This window comes from Mytilus galloprovincialis, chromosome 7 (assembly GCF_965363235.1).
Source record: "Mytilus galloprovincialis chromosome 7, xbMytGall1.hap1.1, whole genome shotgun sequence".
NCBI lineage: Eukaryota > Metazoa > Mollusca > Bivalvia > Mytilida > Mytilidae > Mytilus > Mytilus galloprovincialis.
In genome coordinates, this window is record NC_134844.1 from 4,292,111 (window position 1) to 4,319,835 (window position 27,725).

General features: G+C 34.7%; 1 protein-coding gene across 1 annotated transcript in view; it reads left to right on the forward strand.

The window, feature by feature from the left end:
- Positions 1-463: 463 nt before the first annotated feature.
- The window catches only part of LOC143082154 (uncharacterized), a 49,049-nt gene continuing 21,787 nt past the window's right edge, over positions 464-27,725 (forward strand). Inside the window, exon 1 of the mRNA XM_076257718.1 lies at positions 464-1,026. Coding sequence (XP_076113833.1) covers positions 750-1,026 — 277 coding nt within the window. The 5' untranslated portion in view covers positions 464-749. The remainder of the gene's footprint in view (positions 1,027-27,725) is intronic.

A 27,725-nucleotide genomic window follows, 5' to 3' on the forward strand; every position in this document is an offset into this window, starting at 1 on the left:
CATGGCGGATTAATTTTATTTATCTGTCTTCAAAAAAGTTATGTTTGAAGTTGCTCCAATCTTGAAACTTTCATTTCTGCATTCTCTCTTTCATTAAACTGCGATCAAATCTGTGTAAAGACTCCATTAGAATTCAGTTTATCACTTCATCATGACTTACAAATGTATGTTCAATAACAACTTAATTGAGTGTTTTCAACCGTCTTAATTTCCTTCCAATTACATCTTATACGATACTAACAAGTGTAAATGTCTCATAAACTTTTAAAATTGATTGAAATATATGCAAAGAATGATACCTGTTGTCGTGTCATTAATCTCTGTAGGGTCTTTGTAGCTTTTCTCATTATTACTTGTATAAAGCATATAATTTTACGTGTTTTATAATTGTATTGTTAGAAAACCAATAACATTCCATGTAAATTACATTACCGCTATGTGAGACAGACACTTACAGATGAAGGAGAAAATTGTGGGCGTGATTTCCCGCCATGATTGACAGAAAAGCTTGATATTATGTTATTAGTACATCTTCCCGACACTTATTATCAAGAGAAAAAATAATGTACGTTCTAGATGTAACCGAGGATAATTACTGTGCTTGTTCTACTGGGATAATTTTAATGAAGGCGAATCAATTTTACTGTTCTTATTCTGGGGATGTATAGTGGTAATACTTCTTGTGTTTTAATCAAATTTGGAAAACTAAAAATCCTTAATTATTTGTTGAATGTGCATTTGCCGTAAATATGAAATCTGTGTTGCTACAGTTACTATTTCTTGCTTTACTTTTACATGGATCATTCCAATATAATACCTACCCGAGACGGTATGTCCGAGATCATAGTGCTCATCTGGAGGCTTGTCCTTTACATTGCCGGTGCATGGACCTAAATCAAAGGTCTGCTAGAGGGCTATTTGATTCCTGGAATGTAGATCAGTCGTGGCAAAATACGGAACCGGACGACACTGGAAGATCTGTGGTATGTCAGGGACTAAGAGAGCTTCCCGCACGGATACCCTCAGGTGAGAAACTCAGATTGGTGACCTTTAATACATGTGAGCATTATTGGTTCGTAGTCATAAGTCAAACCTTTGCTTTTTCTATGTATAGACTTTTTTAAAGATAGACAGGGAATAAGAAAAAATTAACTAGTCTCCCCGTCGATTTATAAAACACATAATCCACGTACAATAAGCAAATTTCAGATATTGATTATATGTACCTTAAATATTCTATGTTCAGCTTTCAATGATTTTATTAATAGAAATAAAAAAGCGAGTGTTCAGGGAAAAGATATTCATCATATCGTCTTGTATAAATATATATGTGTATGGGTATTATAAATTAAGAATAAAAAATTACGGCTCCCAGATTAATAAGCTACTCAGACATGCCACCTAATGAATTTGATATTTTTTTACGTGGTTTGAACCCTGAGAATAGCAAATGCTGCTTAATTTGAACCCCTGGAAAAAATTGAACCCCAAAACTTTTGAATCCCCCCTTGGAGCAATTACCCCCACACTGAATTCCAGCCTTTCCTTTGTAGTATGTTCAAGGCGAATAGAATGGGAAATAACTATTACATATGATTAGACCGATTTTGTCATTTGTTTTCGTTTGGGACCGTGCATCCATTTTCTTTATATATGGAAAATACATTAGCTTGTATTGTTTCTTTTTATTCCATAAGCGATACATAGTTGATATTTCAATATTTTTTTTTATTCTAGGACAGCAGAGTATATCATAATTTCGCAGTGTTATTTTCGTTCTAAACAAGCGGTAAACAAATAATCAATTAACAGTTTTAAAAAACTCAAAGAAAAAAAGCGACCACCACTTGAAAATATCTTAGTTTTTAACAGTGTCCTTTGCAATACAAATAATATCCCTAAAATCACGATTAATGGTGAGCTTATAAACCAAACGGCATGACCTGGATGTAGTACTTGAACGTTATACTTCAGACTGAATTTTAAGTCAAGTGCAACGTTAAAACCTCGACAAAATCATTATGTAGACTATTTGGATATGTAAGCTAGGGCAGAGGCTCTGATGGATACCAAACAAATGTACATGTGATCACATGTATATGTAACATTTCAAAGTTTTAAAAAGTAAGTTCAGTTGTCTCTGTAACAGGTTGTCATCTTAATAAACTTTATTTAAGTAAATGAGACAACAACCAAACAACACAAATACGTAGCAATGTATTAAGCAGAGGCGGATTTAGAGGGGGGCCAGGGGGCCCGGCCCCCCCCTTTTGGGGAAAAAATTTGGTTGCTTATATAGGGAATCACTGAAGCGTGACTGGAGCGGGCCCCCTCTTATGTCAGTCAGTGGGCCCCCACTTATGAAAATTTCTGGATCCGCCACTGTTAAGTTTTATCACAATTTGACGTTCTTCGTGCTTCAATTTTCAGTACTCCTATTCATCTCTATTGCTATTGGAATTTGATGTGACTGTCATAGAAGTGAGAGCTAGCTTTGAAACCAGGTTCAATCAACCATTTTCTACATAAGAAAATGCCTGTACCAAGTCAGGAATACGACAGTTGTTATCCATTCTTTGGTGTGTTTAAACTTTTGATTTTGCCATTTGATTGGGGACTTTCCTTTTTGAATTTTCCTTGGAGTTCAGTATTTTTGCGATTTTACTTTTTGCTAAGGACAAATCGAATCCATCCTATTTTCATGTTAGACATTGTAGGGTATAAATGTTTCAAAAGGGTTTAACAATACTAGTATGAAGTGATCACAACAACACAGATACTGATGAGATCTTAAGCAAGTTTCAATAATAATCATAGAAACGTTTCCATATATTATATATAAGTTGCTAAAATTGAAAGCATTTATTCAGTTGCAATTTTTAAAAATAATGTAGTATCTTTTAACTTTCAATGAATCGAAGCAAGCCTAGTCAGTGGCAGATCCAAAACTTTTAATAAGGGGACCCCGCTGACGGACCTAAGAGAGCCGGTACAGTTGCGTTTCAGTGATCTATATAATCAACCCAATTTTTTTATCACGAAAAGGGAGGGGGCAGGGCTCCCTGTTCCCGCCTATGTCTAGTTCATGGACATATATAAGTTTGTCGAATATACAATGACCTCAGTTAGCATCATACACACCCTCTTTACTATACACGTAAATTCAAAGGTTAAGAGGGCTTTGACCTTTTTCCTTGAGAACCATCTACTTAACATATAAAGATATTCTATACAAAGCTTGCCATTGTTAGAAGTATCTTCAGTACTTCAGTAAGTATGTGACAAGATTGAGGATTAGAGTTTATAACAGTTCATAATCTTAATAAATACTCCATAAAATATTCATTTAAACGACATCATTGTAGTTCAACGTGTTAGGTGAAACGATTACATAGATATGTTTGACCCGAAGATTGTAACCGATTTACTGGGTTTATGATAAACAGACCCAAATACTATAACCGGTTGAATGATCAAAAAATTATTCTGATGATGGAGACAATAGAGGGATTGGTTGTTGTTTGCTGAACGTTCAGTTTAGATTAAACATATTTCTTTATAATGGATTGAGAAACAAGTTATTGCAACTTATATTAATCCCTTTCCACTTTGCGGGTGCGAGTGCTACTTTGTAGCGGCATTAGTCTGCTCTTTTTTCGAAATCTACAAGGGTGTCTTTAACGTGCAAGAGATATGGCTCTCTCTTGACATGGGTCAGCCATTTATGGTCCCCTTCCGACGGACTATCATTTCATTGCAAATAGAAGGAAAAAGATTATACCACACGATATATAGAATAAAGTTCTGTCTTGATGAAAAGTAAAATGTCTTTGATTCTAAGCGTTCAAATATATAAGGGAAACGAAACCAGGTTGGTATATCGTATACTTTACATCAGACAGTAGTTTGTATGATTATGCATGACCATTCACAACCATTGAAATACTAAGGCTTCTCTACCTCAGGAATAGATTACCTTAGATGTAATGGTAAAACTTTTAGGAATTTTTGGTCTTCAATACTCTTCAACTGGGTACTTTATTAGGACTGTTTAACTCTTTTTATTCGAGCGTCACCAATGAGTTTTTTTGTAGACTTTTTTCACGCGTCTGAGCAAATACAAAATTTCAATTCTGGTATCTATGATAAGTTTATTGACAGCGTGAATGATAAAATAGAAATGATAAAAAAGGAAATATGATAACACAAGAAATGTTTCATGTTAAAGATAAGAGAAAGCCCGATTTTCACTAACTTAGTATTTTTTTTAAACTTCACTTTTACTTTAATTTGTAAAACATTACCAGTTTAAAAGAAAATCACACACGTTTGCTCTTTCATACTAGAATTAATTTGCCAGATATTTCATTTATGGTATCTGCAATCAGCGATGCATTAAACACTCACATATAACATATGTCCATTAATTGATGATGCAGTATCAATGTGAAACAATCTTCATCGTGATGATAGGTCGTCAGAGTAACGAATCTATTTATTCTCATAATTTTCGAGGCAGAGAACTTTTCATGGTTTTATATACATATGTCTTATTATTACTTTTAGTAGGTACTAATATCGGCTTATGAAATTATCGCACCTGTTTTCTCTTCCCATTTCTCATTGTTGTGTGTGTATAATTATTTTATTACAATTTACTTTCAAATTTCAAATTATTTTCTGATTGTCTTCGTGATTATGTTCTTGTAGTCATCTATATATGTACAATCTTACACAAACTAACTCAATACGTAAAAAATCTATAATTCTGGTTTGGTCGGCTGTCGTACATGTACTTTCAAAAACCGTAAGCTGAATATGGTTACTAGTACTTATTTATGATGCAATTTTAACCCTTCCTGTGTAGAAATTTCAAGACAAGTCTGCATTGAGGACCTGAGCTCAACCTCATGTTTTATTGGGTATTGTGTTTTCAGTCATTAGTTTTGTAGATCATATTTTTGAGCTTATGTGTCTCTTTGGTATCTTTTGGTTGTTCCAAATTGTCAGTTTCTCTCTAACTTTATGTAAATATTGTTTATCTTTCCTCACTTTTCAATTGCAGCTTTTCAAATGAACTTTCTGAGTTCCCCAAATTTGTCTCACTACTTAAGATCTGATACAAGAGCTCCCTATATTAAAAGCAAATCCGAGGTCTCGTGTACTTTGTTTAAGAAAATAAACACCTAATCATCAATGATAATTTAAAAAAAAAAGAAATAATAACATTAATCAAAATGACAAAGTTAACACTTTAATACATAAATGATTTTTAACCACAGATTTATCAGTAAAAATTGTCTGATACATTTTGTACTATATCAAATTAACCGAATTGTAAAGTATGTTGAATACGAAATGTAACAAAACATAGAACTACAATATTTAGTGTAAAATGCATGCGCAGATTCATGCACTAGTATCTCTTTTTTATAATGTGTTGCTTTCTTAAATAAAAGTCCACCAATTCAATGGTCTTCAATACAGAGGGGAAATCCCGCATCCGAAGCCATGCTTCAGCTGGCCCTTAAACAAAAAGGTACCAGTTCAGTGATAAAAGACGTCATTACTAAACTCCGAAATATACAAATGATATCTCTTCTTCATCCATAATTTCGCCTTTACTTTCTTCAAATTCGTCTGCAGTTTGCAATGGTGGTTAAACGACAAGACATACGTTAAATCAAATTCAAGTTCATCAATCAATTATAAATATTATCTTATCGCAACTTCAACTTGCTGAAACGTTCTTATCAGTATTAGATCTTTTTAGATTTGTTGAGGGTTTTTATAAATGCAGCGATGTAATTGAAAATTAGTGAAAAATATCCTGATGTAATTCCAGCCGGATATCAATTAAAACTTCAAGCTTCAAAGCAATTAAATCATACCTTACTTGACAAGCATCACAGTACGTTCACAGACAAACTCAGTTGCGTTTTTGTTTTAAATTTAAAATTAGAAAATATTAGTTAAAAAAAGCTTTCCCCCCTTGGCGTCTTCGCATTAGATTAAAATCAGATACCAAAAAATCCATTTATTTTAAAGCTGTCAAAAATGATGGGGAGAGTATTTAATAGAGCACGACTTAATTTACGATATAGTTTTGCAGTCCTATATCATCCAAATAACCAACATTGGTAAAAAGTTCCTGATCTTAAAATTGTCCTTCTTTTATCAATACACATCATAAAAAATGTAAAATTGGTACTGAATTAACGTTTATACTCAAAATTATATATGAACGACACTATATTTAAGTATAATTGACTTACACTGTATCTTTATTTAAAACAACAAACAAGTAAAACAGTGGCGGATCCAGAAGGAGGGTTCCGGGGGTTGAAACCCCCCCCCCTTTTTTGGCCGATCAATGCATTTGAATGGGAGCATATAGTTGGAATCCCCCGTTTACTCTGTGTTGGCCCCCCTTTTTTAAATGGCTGGATCCGCCACTGGTAAAAACTTTTCCTGTTCTGTATCCCCTCTCACCTCGAAAACTCAAATCAAAAGCATCTGAAATCCCCGGATATATGCATACTTAAATATATATGTAGTTCTGTGACCAAAAGGGACAGAAAAAAAATAGAAATTTCCAATATGGTCAACTTTGCATATGTGAGTTAAAACCATAATGTCTTAATAACTTCATCAACGGAGAATCTATGTGCATTAGTATTGACAACAAAAGAGACGGAATATAGCTTAAGTACAGCTGAAACTGAATAGTCGAAAAGAAAATGAAATTAAAAACAGGGCAAAAATCAGAACTACGAAAGTTAAAAAACTCCAATTACAAAACTTAAGTCTATGAAACACGAACTCTTAAACAAAACCAGAGTGATCTCAGTTGTGTCAGGTGGTTAAACAGAACATGCTCAGCACGCATCGTGTTACTCATGGTGAAAAAATAGATGACAATATATAAAAAAAAAGATGTGGTATAATTGCATGGCAATGAAGTATGTATTGATAGGAATATGGAAACAAACATTTTAACATAACTACCACTATATCAATCCCATAATGTGTAAATAGTATAGGCCTCATGTCTTATTTTAAAGAATGTAGTGAATTAATATTCAACATGCAAGCTACATATATTTTGAAAAATCTATGTATCTAGTATAAATTTTGTTTATGAAATAATTTTTATAATTGCTACGTCAGGTCAAGTCATTGCTATCATTGTATTACATGCAATGAATGCACATTACACGTTTTTACACGTTATAAATGCATGTCAATTGGCAAACTGTATAAAATCTGACTGATTATTTACATAGTAATGTGCCCTTGCAATGATGTCTTGCAGCAACAATTAAGCATATGTTATATGTATATATAGATGATTTATATACAAAAGATGCATATGTTATAAGTATTAATTAATGGAGACAGCTTCTAGAAACACCAATTAACTCTGTACTCCTTGAGACAAAATATAAACAATCAGCAAGCTATTTGTATGATTTTATCTCTATACACTGCTGAGACGGTGATGGCAAAAAACTTAATCTAATATTTATAATGACGAGAGTGGATGTATTCATAAACTAATTACAACGCTTGATACGACGACAAATGTTATTCAATAAATACCTTTTTCGTAGAATAAGATAAACAAAAATAAATCGCCAATGATAGCCTCAACTTGCCAGATTTCTTTTATTTCCTTTTTTTTTCAATTTAAAATGTCTTCGTAATAAACAACCGATGTATTTAGTTGTAACGCTTGTTCAGTTTTGAAACTTTTGAAAGGCGTATAGGTTTTGTGTTTTTATAAACTGATACTGATTTGTTATCTGCCTTCTTCTTTCAAGTGATTGGCTTATGTCGTCAAGTTCTCGATCTGCACACTATTGTTTTGAGGGTCAGATAAAGCAAGCCTCCGGTGCGGGAGTTTTTCGATGTGTTGAAGACCCATTGTTGGCCTTCGTATGTTTTCTGATCTTTGGTCGTGTTTGTTGTCCTCTTTAACACATTCTCCATTTCTATTCTCAATTTTACTGTATTGTATGAGTCGAACTCGATAGCATTTCATTGCTTTACAACACAATACACATTAATATTACTGCTTTTTTAAATATAATTTAGTGAACAAACCAGATTTTAACTGGTTTTTTTTTCCAGTTATATCAGGGCCTTTTATAGCTTGCTGTATGTGTGATTTAGCTCAATGTTGAAGGTCGTATCTGCTTGATAGTTGTAACAAATTCTATTTTTTGGAAGTCAAATATATGTGCTTGTTTTGCTCAATCTGCAGTTTTCCGTGTTTTTTCTCGCGATTTATTTTTTTTACCTTCACTCTTACTTGTGTGGTTTTTTTTACCCCACTATTTTCAAATTAACTTAGTTTGTCCATTGAAGTCCTTATGCATATGCTGCCATGTAATTCAAGATGAAATTGGAATATTAAAAACAAAGATAAAAGCGACAATATAGAGAACTCAGCGTGTTATTAAAGTACATTGCGAGTCCTCGGAAAAGCGTTTCTCTTTTAATCCCCAAGAAGGATATGATTATAGATCGAAGTTCAGAGAGCGTGTAGTCGTCAGATCAACAGAAAATATTTACGTTATTTCCACCAAAGAATATCATTCTTGTAGGTTATGCTTTTATCTGCTTTCTGTTTGTAAAACGCCAAACGCTATAACTTGAGAACATATGTTAAATCTATATCAGTCAAGACATTAGGTTTAAACGTGTTTACTCGAACTGAATATTAATTCTGAGATACGTATCTAAATCTGTTTCTGCTTATAGAGAGTACAGCATATAATTCTAAATCAGAAATAATAAATCCCCTTTGATGTCTGTACTTACGTAACTAAAACATGTCATTAAAGTCAAAGCCAAGGAAATAAAACATAGAAGGACTTTAATGTATCGTTATGTTACGATTTTAATACCATTCTTGATATCATCTCAACACACCCTATTATAAAATATCGGTACCTCAAGTACAATAATATATGTAATCCCACTTTCTATATAAAACGAGTGTTTTTGCAACTGTGTCTGCGTTTGCTATTGCAATTGCAATAATTTATGTTGGATTACGCAAACGTGATAGCAATTGCTCCTGCCTTACAGCAGGATGTGCTCAAGATTTGTTAGCTTTAACTTATGTTATTACACACCTGTGGTAATTTCTGCTATAATGTTTTGCCTTTTGTCTCAAGTCAGGGAGATTCAGGACTAAATATGTATACATACATGTAAAAAGATGTTGTGTGATTTCATATGACAGTTCACAAGTCCAAATGGCATGGGTGTGATCAAATGCCTGTATGGATTACCGTACAACAACAAAGAGCAACCCCAATATCATATACCCAAAATATCTTCTTTTTAAGTATAAACCCTGATCCATGATAGAGATAATAACGAGAATAATTCGGATTTATACCACATTTGATAGTATCACGATAGTTTAAAATTATAAATTTAATCAGTTATAAGTATATTGATGATCAGTAAATAGCCGCATTAAAAGTATTTATTAAATGTTCTTTTAGACATGGTTTAAGCTCTTATTGTTAGAAATAAAATTACTTAGAATAGTGCAGTGATATGTCGAGATGACCTTTTGTAATCCAAAGCTTCTTAGTTCTCCCGACATGCCTTGTTTATTAACATACAGAAAGATTTTACCGCCAGTCACTGATCATCACTCACTTGAAATACGATTACAGAATATAAAAAAAAAAATCAGAAATCATATATATACATATTTTGGTGTTGTGTCTCTGTTGTGTCGTAGTTCTCTTATATTTGATACATTTCCCTCAGTTTTAATTTTTAACCCGGATTTGTTTTTTTTTTTTTTTTGTATCGATTTATGAATTTTGAACAGCGGTATACTACTGTTGCCTTTATATGAATTGAATATGTTGATTTGTTGATTTGTTATTAATGATATGTGTTTTCCAGGGCCGTAACTAGACCCTTTTAATACTGAGGCAAAATATATTCGCCGAGCGTAGCGAGGCGGAAAGGTTTCGACGAGGGGTCTGGGGGCCGCTTAAGGCCCCCATAAGCTCTGAGAAAATTAACGCAAAATCGTGCATTCTGAGCGTTTCCCGGACTCTTTCCTACATATAAACGCAAATCATTTTTAGCTATATATATTTAGCTATAATATTTTTAGACAATATTCTAGTCTCAAAGCAAAAACATAGATTCATTGTTATTTAAGACATTAAAGTTTTATGAAATTCAAAACATTTAAGGACCGATATGTAGGATAAAGTAAAAATCGTAATTCTCATAATCATTAATACCGGATCTGTCTGTCTGTTCTTGTCTTGTATTGTGCTGACTTGAGATTTTTTATGACTAGATTTAAATATAGTGACAGTCATTAGTGCAGTAATATACGTTACATGAGGAAAAGAGGAAATTCCTTCCTGTTCACTTTAACAATAGAGGAATTGATGCAATCAACATCAGCAACGTTCTACATCACAAGGAGGTAACATCTAAAATTCCTATTTATTTTCAAAATCAGTCTGTTCCTATTGTATCCTACAGTTACACCAAAACCATTGCACCCAAAATATTTAACTATAAACAAGCATTACAGGACCTTGATTTAGAACAATACCTAAATAAACCTCTGACATGTGACTGTTCCAACTCGCCTTACAATTACAGCCCCTCTGGCCATGTTATTACTGGGGATCTAAACATAATTCAACATGAAAATCTCCGAAAGGTGATTTCTCGTGGTCCTAAGTTTAGAGAACCCCAACACATCAATTGGAACCATAACTTCAAAATAATTATGGATTCCATTGAGAACTACGCCAGAGCATGGGCTAAGCGAGAAGAAGTGCAACTGGACACTTTGTCAGAATGGGTCAAAACAATCAGGTCTCTTATAAAACGTCGCATTCATAAGTTGAAAAACTGTGTGAATGATCGACCTAAGTCCATTTTCAGTGACAAAGAGGCTGTGAAATGTCTATCATCTCTTCAAGATAAGTATGTTGTTGTTCCTGCGGACAAAGCTTCAAATAATATTGTCTTTGTATGTAAATCGTATTATTACGAGTGTCTTATAAAAGAATTAGGAATAAATGAACACTCAGGTAATCCCACATACAAAAACATATCATTTGACAAGGATGAGATTTTGGCGAATCATAAGTCCTTCATGGCTTCTATGAACATTGCATTGAACAACAAATCGGAGGACTTACCTTGTTTGTATTGGATACCTAAACTTCACAAAATTCCGTACAAACAACGGTACATTGCCGGCTCATCTGCTTGTTCTACTAAAGAATTGTCCATTAGATTGACTAAAATTCTGTCCGCAGTTAAAGAGGGTCTTCAGATATACTGTGAAACTGTTTACTCACGTAGTGGTATTAACCATATGTGGATTCTGAAAAACTCTAAAGAACTTCTGGATAATTTTAAATCTCGGTCTTTTTCTGAAATTAGTTCTATTAAAACTTTTGATTTTTCAACCTTGTATACAACCATTCCCCATGTGAAATTGAAAACCCGTCTAAAAGAAATAATTCACAATGCTTTTCATCATAAAAATGGTAGCATACGCTATAAATTTATCACTTTGGGATACCATAAGGCATATTTTGTTAATAAGGAACAAAAGGGTAAAACATACTACACAGAGGAACAAGTGATCAGTATGCTGGAGTTTCTTATTGACAACATATTTGTTGAATTTGGAGGTAGACTTTTTCAACAAATTGTCGGCATTCCTATGGGAACGAACTGTGCGCCTCTCCTTGCCGACCTCTTCTTATTTTCATATGAATCGGAGTTCCTTCAGACACTTGTCAAAAACAAGAAGATCAAAGAAGCCAGGTTATTTAATTTCACTTTCAGATATATTGATGATGTTCTTTCCATTAACAATCCGAACTTTTCTGATTGGATTCCATTAATATACCCACCAGAACTAGAAATTAAAGAGACCACAGACACGGCTTCCTCTGCCTCATTTTTAGACTTATACCTCGAATTTGACATACACAGTCATCTCAGTACCAGAATCTATGACAAACGAGACGATTTTAATTTTGAAATTATCAATTTCCCCCATCTTAGTAGTAATATACCAACTTCACCTGCATATGGAATATACATTTCCCAACTTATTAGGTATTCAAGAGCTTGCAGCTCCTATTCAGACTTTGTAAAACGTCACCAGTGTCTGAGCAGAAAATTGATGAACCAGGGGTATGTCAAAGAACGTCTCGTCCTTTTTCTAAAAAAGTTCATCGGAAGATACCCAGAACTTGTTGATAAATATTCCGTATCAACTTCACAAATAATACAAGATGGTCTTGAAGTATAGATTTTGCGTACTGACGTTTGTTATCATCTTAATTACGTATTATAGTATTCTTTTATATGTCTTTTTTAGATATTCATTTGAAGTGACTCTGTGGTTACGTAAAACCACATACTTTGAACGGCAAAATTATTTCATTTATTGATATTACTTTTACTTAAGATCTTGACATACTATGAATGACTAAACTGTTTTATTCAATAAGACTACTTTTTCTGTTTAGTCTGTTTTTTATGATATACATTTGACGTGAAACTGTACTTATGTATCCCGTCATACTTTGAACCACACCATTATTTTATTTATTATTATTACTTTTACTGTTAAATCTGGTTTTTGTTATATCTACTTTACTTGAGTCTGCATTTATGTATGCCGTCATACGACAAAATTATTTTTATGTCTACATGTACCTGTGCGAATTTCAAACGCGCAATTTTACACCAGTAATGAAAACCTTCTATCATTTATGGGTAGACTTTACATAGATAAATTCAGCCGTATTTGACGTGAAACTGTACTTATGTGTCCCGTCATACTTTGAACCACACCATTATTTTATTTATTATTTTTACTGTAAGTCTGTTTTTTGTTATATCTACTTTACGTGAGTCTGCATTTATGTATGCCGTCATACGACAAAATTATTTTTATGTCTACCTGTGCGAATTTCAAACGCGCAATTTTACACCAGTAATGAAAAGTTAAACCTTCTTTCATTTATGGGTAGACTTTACATAGATAAATTCAGCCGTATAAGAAAAGCAAAATGAGAATGTTAAATTTGATGTATGCCTTTTTGTGCTACTTTGTTACATTTGTTGTTTATGTAGTGATATTAAGATGATAACACAATATTGACTGTTGTACCCCTATTTTTGACATTTTTACTCTTTGAGTATGTTTGTTTTGTTCATGCATCGTTGACAATGTAATGGAATTTGAAGCGACTGTCATACAAGTAAGAGGTTTAGCTAGCTATAAAACCAGGTTCAATCCACCATTTTCTACATTCGAAAATGCCTGTACCAAGTCAGGAATATGACAGTTGTTATCCATTCGTTTGATGTGTTTGGACTTTTGATTTTGCCTTTTGATTTTTGATTTTCCTTTTTGAATTTTCCTCGGAGTTCAGTATTTTTGTGTTTTTACTTTTTAAATACTAGTATTGCTCAAGTCGACACTAGGGACCATATTGACCTTGTTTACGGTATTTATGATTCTTTCATTATTGAAGACCCTCCAGCAACTATCAAGATGAAGAACAGGAATAAAAACTTTGACCATTGATCATTTGTATTTTTTTCTATACATTGACATTGTGTGTGATTAGCTCCCGTGCACGTGTACTTCATATTCCTTTATTTCCTGTTCTAAAAGGGTCTGAACACAACTTAATGCAAATTTAACCCTTGAATATAAAAGGTCATATGGCAATACATTGATGTTTTTTTCAACAAATGATTTGATACCGGGAAATTGGTGGTCTTACTTTAATTTAAACCATGTCAGCTATCTAGTTTTATCCGCAGGCGCTTGGGTATATGATACAGTTATTTTTTTTCTAATTTTTTTGTTGGTTAAAATATTCAATTTTCTATATTTATAATACATATCTATTACTTCTGTGCATAGCTCACCTACAGAAAATACCTAATTTTACAATCCATACTAAGAAAAATTGGGTATGGTTTTATATACAATAAAGGCAGTTTCGTATTCTTTGATATCAAGATGGGCGTCAAGTTGGTTACCTATTCCCTATTCCCTATTCGTTACCTATTCCCTATTCCCTATTCGTTGCCTATTCGTTACCTATTCCCTATTCCCTATTCGTTACCTATTCGTTACCTATTCCCTATTCGTTGCCTATTCGTTACCTATTCCCTATTCCCTATTCGTTACCTATTCGTTACCTATTCCCTATTCCCTATTCGTTACCTATTCGTTACCTGTTCCCTATTCCCTATTCGTTGCCTATTCGTTACCTATTCCCTATTCCCTATTCGTTACCTATTCGTTACCTATTCCCTATTCCCTATTCGTTACCTATTCGTTACTTATTTGATTTTTAATATCCTTCCCCCTTTTTAATTATGGCATGGAATAGTTTAATATGGCTGCCGTTACCTTGGAAACGGCACAATTGTGAAAAAAATGAGCTTTTGGTTTTTGGTGAACTGTTTGGATATGCTTCAACTCAGAATCATCATATTTTAAAACAATGTAGGTGCCCACTATATACAGGTGTTGGATGATTTTGGCGATCATTGGAACTACTATGTTGCCATGGAAACTACACCAAAATTTTAAAAATTCTCAAAATGCTCAAAACTTCATGAAACTTCACAGTAATGATGAGCAACATTGGAGTTGGAATTTCCAAAATAGGTCTTGTTACCATGGAAACAATGCAAAAAGGTCAAAAATTTCAAAAATAAGAATTTTCCGCAAACTGGATGAAACTTTACAGGAATGGTAACTGGCATAGGCAGAGTTGGATTTTGAAGTTAGATTTTTCAAAATGGCCGCCATAACCATGGAAACAGCAAAAATATCAAAAATTCAAAATGTTCAAACTTAATGAAACTTTGCAAAAATGTTACTAGACATCTGTAGATGCTCTCTGACTTTGGAATTGTCAAAATGGCTGTCGCTCACCTGGTAATAGGGGGAAGGGGTGCCTTCCGTTATTGCTAGCAATTACAAATCTAGTTGTTAATAGTCTTACATATGGTAATAGTTCTGAATTGGTTGAGGTAAAAGGATCTTTTTATGACCTATTTATATGTGTTTGTGCTCAACCGATCCTTTTACTTCATGTTCGATACGCATTTGTTCCTTACTTGTTTTTTTATACGTTCTACCTTTTAACTGCTTTATGTCCGTATGTTTGAAAATGGATCTTGGTTCGACGGGATGAAATCACCGTGTTAGCGCTTGCGTAAAAACGAAGATGTGGTATGATTACCAATGAGACAACACTCCACATTAGACCAAAATGACACAGAAATTATCAACTATAGTTCACTGTACGGCCTTCAACAATGAGCATAGCCCAAACCGTGTAGTCACCTATAAAAGGCCTAGACATGACAACCTCATACAATTCAAACAACAAAACTGACGGCCGTATTTCATATACAAAAAAATAAACGGAAATATGTAACACAAAAACAAACGATAACTACTTAATTTCAGGCTCTTGTCTAGGGACAGGCACATACTTACATAATGTGGTAGAGTTAAACATGTAAGCAGGGTGTACATCGTTTCGGAGCATGCTATTACCTTGTTTAATTCGTTCCATCACTCGCTTATAATTCGCTTATAATACGTGTATCTTACGTTGCACCTTTTAAAACATGATTTTCAATTGTTTTGTTGTCTCTGGTGGAAGATTTGGTATAACTCTATAAGTGCATTTGTATCCGTTCCAGCGGTCGGATAATACCCTGTTAAATATTCGTTACTAATTCGCTTTTAAAAAGTTTGTTGTACGTTGCACCTTTTAGAAAAGGATTTCCAATTGTGTTCATATCTCTGGTGGTAATAATGTGTTCTTATAGATGAAATACCCCTATAAGCGCATATGTACTCGTTCCAGCGATCGGTTAATACCCTGTTACCTATTCGTTACCTATTCGTTACCTATTCACTTATAGTACGTTTGTTGTACGTTGCACCTTTTAGAAAAGGATTTTCAATTAAATTCATATCTCTGATGGTAACAATGTGTTCTTAGAGATGAAATGACCCCATTAGAGCGCATGTACCCGTTCCAGCGCTCGGTAAATAACCTGTTACCTATTCGTTACTTATTCGCTTTTAATGCGCGGGGTATACGGTGCACCTTGAAATAAATCGTTTTTTTAATTGTGTTCAGGTCTCTGGTGGTAAGAATGTGTTCTTAGAGATGAAATGACCCTATTAGCGCGCATGTACCCGTTCCAGCGCTCGGTTAATACCCTGTTACCTATTCGTTACCTATTCGTTACCTATTCGCTTATAATACATTTTTTTATACGTTTCACCTGTTAGAAAAGGATTTTCAATTATGTCCATGTCTCAGGTGGTAACAATGTGTTCTTAGAGATGAAATGACCCCATTAGAGCGCATGTACCCGTTCCAGCGCTCGGTAAATAACCTGTTACCTATTCGTTACCTATTCGCTTTTAATGCGCGGGGTATACGGTGCACCTTGAAATAAATCGTTTTTTAATTGTGTTCAGGTCTCTGGTGGTAAGAATGTGTTCTTAGAGATGAAATGACCCTATTAGCGCGCATGTACCCGTTCCAGCGCTCGGTTAATACCCTGTTATCCATTCGTTACCTATTCGTTACCTATTCGCTTATAATACATTTTTTTATACGTTTCACCTGTTAGAAAAGGATTTTCAATTATGTCCATGTCTCAGGTGGTAACAATGTGTTCTTAGAGATGAAATTACCCTATTAGCGCTGTTGTACCCGTTCCAGTGCTCGGTAAATACTCTTGTTACCTATTCGTTACCTATTCGCTTTTAATGCGCGGGGTATACGCTGCAACTTGAAATAAATCGTGTTTTAATTGTGTTCATGTCTCAGGTGGTAACAATGTGTTCTTAGAGATGAAATGACCCCATTAGAGCGCATGTACCCGTTCCAGCGCTCGGTAAATAACCTGTTACCTATTCGTTACCTATTCGCTTTTAATGCGCGGGGTATACGGTGCACCTTGAAATAAATCGTTTTTTAATTGTGTTCAGGTCTCTGGTGGTAAGAATGTGTTCTTAGAGATGAAATGACCCTATTAGCGCGCATGTACCCGTTCCAGCGCTCGGTTAATACCCTGTTACCTATTCGTTACCTATTCGCTTATAATACATTTTTTTATACGTTTCACCTGTTAGAAAAGGATTTTCAATTATGTCCAGGTCTCAGGTGGTAACAATGTGTTCTTAGAGATGAAATGACCCCATTAGAGCGCATGTACCCGTTCCAGCGCTCGGTAAATAACCTGTTACCTATTCGTTACCTATTCGCTTTTAATGCGCAGGGTATACGCTGCACCTTGAAATAAATCGTGTTTTAATTGTGTTCATGTCTAGTGGTAACAATGTGTTCTTAGAGATGAAATGACCCCATTAGAGCGTATGTACCCGTTCCAGCGCTCGGTAAATAACCTGTTACCTATTCGTTACTTATTCGCTTTTAATGCGCGGGGTATACGGTGCACCTTGAAATAAATCGTTTTTTAATTGTGTTCAGGTCTCTGGTGGTAAGAATGTGTTCTTAGAGATGAAATTACCCTATTAGCGTGCATGTACCCGTTCCAGCGCTCGGTTAATACCCTGTTACCTATTCGTTACCTATTCGCTTATAATACATTTTTTTATACGTTGCACCTGTTAGAAAAGGATTTTCAATTATGTCCAGGTCTCAGACGGTAACAATGTGTTCTTAGAGATGAAATGACCCCATTAGAGCGCATGTACCCGTTCCAGCGCTCGGTAAATAACCTGTTACCTATTCGTTACCTATTCGCTTTTAATGCGCGGGGTATACGCTGCACCTTGAAATAAATCGTGTTTTAATTGTGTTCATGTCTAGTGGTAAGAATGTGTTCTTAGAGATGAAATGACCCCATTAGAGCGTATGTACCCGTTCCAGCGCTCGGTAAATAACCTGTTACCTATTCGTTACTTATTCGCTTTTAATGCGCGGGGTATACGGTGCACCTTGAAATAAATCGTTTTTTAATTGTGTTCAGGTCTCTGGTGGTAAGAATGTGTTCTTAGAGATGAAATTACCCTATTAGCGCTCATGTACCCGTTCCAGCGCTCGGTAAATAACCTGTTACCTATTCGTTACCTATTCGCTTTTAATGCGCGGGTTATACGGTGCACCTTGAAATAAATCGTTTTTTAATTGTGTTCATGTCTGGTGGTAACAATGTGTTCTTAGAGATGAAATTACCCTATTAGCGCGCATGTACCCGTTCCAGCGCTCGGTTAATACCCTGTTACCTATTCGTTACCTATTCGTTACCTATTCGCTTATAATACATTTTTTATACGTTTCACCTGTTAGAAAAGGATTTTCAATTATGTCCAGGTCTCAGACGGTAACAATGTGTTCTTAGAGATGAAATGACCCCATTAGAGCGCATGTACCCGTTCCTGCGCTCGGTAAATAACCTGTTACCTATTCGTTACCTATTCGCTTTTAATGCGCGGGGTATACGCTGCAACTTGAAATAAATCGTGTTTTAATTGTGTTCATGTCTGGTGGTAACAATGTGTTCTTAGAGATGAAATGACCCCATTAGAGCGCATGTACCCGTTCCAGCGCTCGGTAAATAACCTGTTACCTATTCGTTACCTATTCGCTTTTAATGAGCGGGGTATACGGTGCACCTTGAAATAAATCGTTTTTTAATTGTGTTCAGGTCTCTGGTGGTAAGAATGTGTTCTTAGAGATGAAATGACCCTATTAGCGCGCATGTACCCGTTCCAGCGCTCGGTTAATACCCTGTTACCCATTCGTTACCTATTCGTTACCTATTCGCTTTTAATGCGCGGGGTATACGCTGCAACTTGAAATAAATCGTGTTTTAATTGTGTTCATGTCTCAGGTGGTAACAATGTGTTCTTAGAGATGAAATTACCCTATTAGCGCTCATGTACCCGTTCCAGTGCTCGCTAAATAATCTTGTTACCTATTCGTTACCTATTCGCTTTTAATGTTCAGGGTATACGCTGCAACTTGAAATAAATCGTGTTTTAATTGTGTTCATGTCTGGTGGTAACAATGTGTTCTTAGAGATGAAATGATCCCATTAGAGCGCATGTACCCGTTCCAGCGCTCGGTAAATAACCTGTTACCTATTCGTTACTTATTCGCTTTTAATGCGCGGGGTATACGGTGCACCTTGAAATAAATCGTTTTTTTAATTGTGTTCAGGTCTCTGGTGGTAAGAATGTGTTCTTAGAGATGCAATTATCCTATCAGCGCGCATGTACCCGTTCCAGCGCTCGGTTAATACCCTGTTACCTATTCGTTACCTATTCGCTTATAATACATTTTTTTATACGTTTCACCTGTTAGAAAAGGATTTTCAATTATGTCCAGGTCTCAGACGGTAACAATGTGTTCTTAGAGATGAAATGACCCCATTAGAGCGCATGTACCCGTTCCAGCGCTCGGTAAATAACCTGTTACCTATTCGTTACCTATTCGCTTTTAATGCGCGGGGTATACGGTGCACCTTGAAATAAATCGTTTTTTAATTGTGTTCAGGTCTCTGGTGGTAAGAATGTGTTCTTAGAGATGAAATGACCCTATTAGCGCGCATGTACCCGTTCCAGCGCTCGGTTAATACCCTGTTATCCATTCGTTACCTATTCGTTACCTATTCGCTTATAATACATTTTTTTATACGTTTCACCTGTTAGAAAAGGATTTTCAATTATGTCCATGTCTCAGGTGGTAACAATGTGTTCTTAGAGATGAAATTACCCTATTAGCGCTCATGTACCCGTTCCACCAGAGACATGAACACAATTAAAAAACGATTTATTTCAAGGTGCAACGTATACCTCGTGCATTCAAAGCAAATAAGGAACGAATAAGAAGCAGGGTATTAACTGAGCGCTGGAACGAGTTCATATGCGCTAATAGGGGTATTTCATCTAAAAGAACACATTATTACCACCAGAGATATGAACTGAATTAAAAATACTTTTCTAAAAGATGCAACGTACAACAAACGTAATATAAGTGAATAGGTAACGAATAGGTAACAGGGTATTTATCGAGCGCTGGAACGGGTACATGCACGCTAATAGGGTCATTTCATCTCTAAGAACTCATTGTTACCACCAGAGACATGGAGACAATTAAAAATCCTTTTCTAAAAGGTGCAACATACAACAAAAGTATTATAAGTGAATAGGTAACGAATAGGTAACAGGTTATTTACCGAGCGCTGGAACGGGTACATGCGCTCTAATGGGGTCATTTCATCTCTAAGAACACATTGTTACCGTCTGAGACCTGGACATAATTGAAAATCCTTTTCTAACAGGTGAAACGTATAAAAAAATGTATTATAAGCGAATAGGTAACGAATAGGTAACGAATAGGTAACAGGGTATTAACCGAGCGCTGGAACGGGTACATGCGCGCTGATAGGGTAATTTCATCTCTAAGAACACATTCTTACCATCAGAGACCTGAACACAATTAAAAAAACGATTTATTTCAAGGTGCACCGTATACCCCGCGCATTAAAAGCGAATAAGTAACGAATAGGTAACAGGTTATTTACCGAGCGCTGGAACGGGTACATGCGCTCTAATGGGGTCATTTCATCTCTCAGAACACATTGTTACCACCAGACATGAACACAATTAAAACACGATTTATTTCAAGTTGCAGCGTATACCCTGCGCATTAAAAGCGAATAGGTAACGAATAGGTAACAAGATTATTTACCGAGCACTGGAACGGGTACATGAGCGCTAATAGGGTAATTTCATCTCTAAGAACACATTGTTACCACCTGAGACATGAACACAATTAAAACACGATTTATTTCAAGTTGCAGCGTATACCCCGCGCATTAAAAGCGAATAGGTAACGAATAGGTAACGAATGGGTAACAGGGTATTAACCGAGCGCTGGAACGGGTACATGCGCGCTAATAGGGTCATTTCATCTCTAAGAACACATTCTTACCACCAGAGACCTGAACACAATTAAAAAACGATTTATTTCAAGGTGCACCGTATAACCCGCTCATTAAAAGCGAATAGGTAACGAATAGGTAACAGGTTATTTACCGAGCGCTGGAACGGGTACATGCGCTCTAATGGGGTCATTTCATCTCTAAGAACACATTGTTACCGTCTGAGACCTGGACATAATTGAAAATCCTTTTCTAACAGGTGCAACGTATAAAAAAATGTATTATAAGCGAATAGGTAACGAATAGGTAACGAATAGGTAACAGGGTATTAACCGAGCGCTGGAACGGGTACATGCGCGCTAATAGGGTAATTTCATCTTTAAGAACACATTCTTACCACCAGAGACCTGAACACAATTAAAAAACGATTTATTTCAAGGTGCACCGTATACCCCGCGTATTAAAAGCGAATAAGTAACGAATAGGTAACAGGTTATTTACCGAGCGCTGGAACGGGTACATACGCTCTAATGGGGTCATTTCATCTCTAAGAACACATTGTTACCACTAGACATGAACACAATTAAAACACGATTTATTTCAAGGTGCAGCGTATACCCCGCGCATTAAAAGCGAATAGGTAACGAATAGGTAACAGGTTATTTACCGAGCGCTGGAACGGGTACATGCGCTCTAATGGGGTCATTTCATCTCTAAGAACACATTGTTACCACCTGAGACATGGACATAATTGAAAATCCTTTTCTAACAGGTGAAACGTATAAAAAAATGTATTATAAGCGAATAGGTAACGAATAGGTAACAGGGTATTAACCGAGCGCTGGAACGGGTACATGCGCGCTAATAGGGTCATTTCATCTCTAAGAACACATTCTTACCACCAGAGACCTGAACACAATTAAAAAACGATTTATTTCAAGGTGCACCGTATACCCCGCGCATTAAAAGCGAATAGGTAACGAATAGGTAACAGGTTATTTACCGAGCGCTGGAACGGGTACATGCGCTCTAATGGGGTCATTTCATCTCTAAGAACACATTGTTACCACCTGAGACATGAACACAATTAAAACACGATTTATTTCAAGTTGCAGCGTATACCCCGCGCATTAAAAGCGAATAGGTAACGAATAGGTAACAAGAGTATTTACCGAGCACTGGAACGGGTACAACAGCGCTAATAGGGTAATTTCATCTCTAAGAACACATTGCTACCACCTGAGACATGGACATAATTGAAAATCCTTTTCTAACAGGTGAAACGTATAAAAAATGTATTATAAGCGAATAGGTAACGAATAGGTAACGAATAGGTAACAGGGTATTAACCGAGCGCTGGAACGGGTACATGCGCGCTAATAGGGTCATTTCATCTCTAAGAACACATTCTTACCACCAGAGACCTGAACACAATTAAAAAACGATTTATTTCAAGGTGCACCGTATACCCCGCGCATTAAAAGCGAATAAGTAACGAATAGGTAACAGGTTATTTACCGAGCGCTGGAACGGGTACATGCGCTCTAATGGGGTCATTTCATCTCTAAGAACACATTGTTACCATCAGAGATATGAATTTAATTGAAAATCCTTTTCTAAAAGGTGCAACGTACAACAAACGTACTATAAGTGAATAGGTAACGAATAGGTAACGAATAGGTAACAGGGTATTAACCGATCGCTGGAACGAGTACATATGCGCTTATAGGGGTATTTCATCTATAAGAACACATTATTACCACCAGAGATATGAACACAATTGGAAATCCTTTTCTAAAAGGTGCAACGTACAACAAACTTTTTAAAAGCGAAATAGTAACGAATATTTAACAGGGTATTATCCGACCGCTGGAACGGATACAAATGCACTTATAGAGTTATATCACCTCTAAGAGCCCAAATCTTCCACCAGAGACAACAAAACAATTGAAAATCATGTTTTAAAAGGTGCAACGTAAGATACACGTATTATAAGCGAATTATAAGCGAGTGATGGAACGAATTAAACAAGGTAATAGCATGCTCCGAAACGATGTACACCCTGCTTACATGTTTAACTCTACCACATTATGTAAGTATGTGCCTGTCCCTAGACAAGAGCCTGAAATTAAGTAGTTATCGTTTGTTTTTGTGTTACATATTTCCGTTTATTTTTTTGTATATGAAATACGGCCGTCAGTTTTGTTGTTTGAATTGTATGAGGTTGTCATGTCTGGGCCTTTTATAGGTGACTACACGGTTTGGGCTATGCTCATTGTTGAAGGCCGTACAGTGAACTATAGTTGATAATTTCTGTGTCATTTTGGTCTAATGTGGAGTGTTGTCTCATTGGCAATCATACCACATCTTCGTTTTTACGCAAGCGCTAACACGGTGATTTCATCCCGTCGAACCAAGATCCATCTTCAAACATACGGACATAAAGCAGTTAAAAGGTAGAACGTATAAAAAACAAGTAAGGAACAAATGCGTATCGAACATGAAGTAAAAGGATCGGTTGAGCACAAACACATATAAATAGGTCATAAAAAGATCATTTTACCTCAACCAATTCAGAACTATTACCATATGTAAGACTATTAACAACTAGACTATTACCAGGTGAGCGACAGCCATTTTGACAATTCCAAAGTCAGAGAGCATCTACAGATGTTCAGTAACATTTTTGCAAAGTTTCATTAAGTTTGAACATTTTGAATTTTTGATATTTTTGCTGTTTCCATGGTTACGGCGGCCATTTTGAAAAATCTAACTTCAAAATCCAACTCTGCCTATGCCAGTTACCATTCCTGTAAAGTTTCATCCAGTTTGCGGAAAATTCTTATTTTTGAAATTTTTGACCTTTTTGCATTGTTTCCATGGTAACAAGACCTATTTTGGAAATTCCAACTCCAATGTTGCTCATCATTACTGTGAAGTTTCATGAAGTTTTGAGCATTTTTAGAATTTTGAAAATTTTGGTGTAGTTTCCATGGCAACATAGTAGTTCCAATGATCGCCAAAATCATCCAACACCTGTATATAGTGGGCACCTACATTGTTTTAAAATATGATGATTCTGAGTTGAAGCATATCCAAACAGTTCACCAAAAACCAAAAGCTCTTTTTTTTCACAATTGTGCCGTTTCCATGGTAACGGCAGCCATATTAAACTATTCCATGCCATAATTAAAAAGGGGGAAGGATATTAAAAATCAAATAAGTAACGAATAGGTAACGAATAGGGAATAGGGAATAGGTAACGAATAGGTAACGAATAGGGAATAGGGAATAGGTAACGAATAGGCAACGAATAGGGAATAGGGAATAGGTAACGAATAGGTAACGAATAGGGAATAGGGAATAGGTAACGAATAGGTAACGAATAGGGAATAGGGAATAGGTAACGAATAGGCAACGAATAGGGAATAGGGAATAGGTAACGAATAGGGAATAGGGAATAGGTAACCAACTTGACGCCCATGATATCAAGTTCAATTCTCCATGCAGAAACGACCACTTTTTTCTGTGTCCAGTAGCATCGTATATTCTTAAAATATATTCTCGCATAATGCCTGGACCATCGGTGGACATGTAATATTACACAGTGTGACACGTTTACAAATGAAAATCGAACACTCAGACTAATCATTAAGTAGGACAATAAATGAATAAAAGACAAACCCTGGACACAGAAAGTACAAACAATAGACCATCAACTCTGAAAACCAAAAGTAAAAACCTTTAGAAACATGGATTACGAAAATATGCACGGGCGACATCAGAGAGTGAGGAGAACTTGCTTCTTGCAAGACACTTTCTGTGAAAACAATTTGATATGAAGACAATCATATGAAGACAATCTTTTGTTTTAGTTTTTTTTTTTTAAATTTAAAACATGAGGCATTTGCCTCATTTGCCTCAATGTAGTTACGGCCCTGTTTTCTGTACCATTCCAATGTAAATGGTTTATTGAGAAATAAAGATAATATATAAATAATGCAATATTGAAAATACTGATGTTCACCTCTTTTTTGTATTGAGTTTTCATTGTAGTACCGATATTTTTGCTGTTTTACTTTTCATTGCAATATATCTCGTATCTCATTTTATTCATATGAACTATCTACCTTCTACAACCAGATAACACATTAAACAGTTTGAATGAATTAACTTGGCACAATAACTGTTATATTTATCGTTTGGCACAATAACTGTTATATTTATCGTATACAATTTATTTTGTTATATAATCCAGCACCTTTAATCTTTTGACTTGTTATATCTTTAGATCACACACGGACTAATAATAAGTTAGAAAAAAAAAATCATTCATAAAAATAACCATTCATGAATGATTTACTAAAATCATTATATGAATTTACAATGAAAAAGATATTATTGAAGTTTAGTAATGAAATTTATATGTTACTCACGTTCTTTGATATGAGAAAGAATAAATCCGTTTTACCGAAAAAGAAATTAAAAAGTGGGCCGAATGTTGTCACGTATATAATGATACTGTATATCAGTATATATATATATATATATATATATATATATATATATATATATATATATATATATATATATATATATATATATATATATATATATATATATATTGCACTTACTCTAAAGTCTTTTTGTTAATTGAAATTGCTTATTGTGTTCTTTGAGAGCAGCATTTTCAACTGATTTTTATACTTTGTTCTTTTGTTGTACTGCTAAACTACTGTCACAGGTTAGTTACGGGGAGCCGAATGGGGGGGGGGGGGGGGGGGGGAATCTTGTGATTTTGTACTCGAAATTCAATTTTGTACGGACAAACGTGAGTTTTGTTCAACAAAAATGAGTTCAGGTAAACAAAATTGGTAACATACTACAAAATTTAATTTTTGTCATACAAAATTATCTTTTTAGTGGACAAAAGTGAGTTTTGTCATGACAAAATTCATTTTTGTAACACAGACTTTACTTTTATTACCTAATTTGAAAATGGGGCGACAAAAGTCAATTTTGTATGCAAATTAGTTTAGTTTGGATTCTGTGAACTAATTTGCATACAAAAAATCAATTTTGTGTTTATTTTTGTGTAGACAAAATTGAGTTTTGTTAAACAGAAGTGAAAATTTAACACAAAAGTCAATTTTGTGTCACAAAAGTCATTTTTGTCACATAAGTCAATTTTGTGTCACAAAAGTTAATTTTGTCTACACAAAAAATTAACACAAATTGAATTTTGTAATGACAAAATTTATTTTTGTGTTGACAAAATTGACTTTTGTGACACAAAATTAATTCTTTTTTTCTCTTTGTAATGCCAAAATTTATTTTTGTCATGAGAAAGTTCAATTTTGTGGATTTTTATTTGTGTAGACAAAATTGATTTTTGTTAAACAGATGTGAAAATTTCATTTATGTCACAAAAGTTAATTTTGTGTCACTAGAGTCAATTTTCTATGCAAATAATATATTTGCATACCTATTTGACAAAATTAATTGATTAAATTTTGTCATGAAAAAAAAAGAATTTTGTCTACAGAAATGAATTTTGTCTTGACAAAAATGAATTTTGTCTACAAAAATGAATTTTGTCTTGACAAAAATGAATTTTGTCATCACAAAATTGAAGTTCTCATAAAACAAGTCTGCATCACATAGTTTTGTAAGACAAAAATGACTTTGTTATGACAGAATTGAATTTTTGACAAAACCACAAGATTTCAAGATTTCTTTATTTCTCAAACACCATAAAGATACAATGGTACAAAGAAGTTCATCAAAAGTCATATAACATAACACAAACACACATGACAAGATGAGATGAAAATATCAAATAAAATAAAATAAACAGTATAGTAGAGAAGAGTGGTGATTAACCAGGAAGACTCACTTGAAAAGTTATAACCCTGATAAATTTGCACAGCTTTTTCAACTTATTTTTAGTTTTTAACTGAAATAGTTTTTCAAATTTTAGTATGTTACATCTGTGCAAGAAAAAAGTATCCAAATATTGTGCTCGAAAATTTGCCAAAGAACTACACTGCAAAGTGTAATGAAATTCATCACCAATCTCGTTACAATGACATAAGTTACAATATCTAAGGTTTCGCTCAATCTTATTCCATCTACCAGTTTCGATGGGTAACTTATGGTTACCCGTACGAAATCTACAATATGTTATTTTATCTTTATCACTTAAAATATTCAGATATTCCTCAAATTCAAAATTTTGTTTATACAATTTGTAGGCCAAACCTTTTGACGAACAGTCAATATCAGCTCTCCATTTCTGTTGAAACTGATCAAATAACTTTTGTTTTAAACTAATACCCAACCACTTAGAATTAAAATTTCCTTGTGACAACCATATATTGCTGTATCCACATTTATCTAATATATCTTTAATGTATTTCAACCAATCTGACCTAAATTGGTTGTCAGAATTTTTCAAGAACATGTATTTGTATAGTATTTTAGCAATCCTGTTATCATCCCCATTTACCATTTTTGACCAAAAATTAACCATACGCAGCTGTATATATACAGACATGGAATAAATACCAAGTTCACCATAAATCATAAAATTGGGTGTCGACTTCTTAAGGTTTAATAATAGTTTACAAAATTTTAAGTGCACTTTTTCTATAATATCAGTATTACTGAAACCCCAAATCTCACAACCATACAGGAGAATTGGCTTCACAATTTTATCA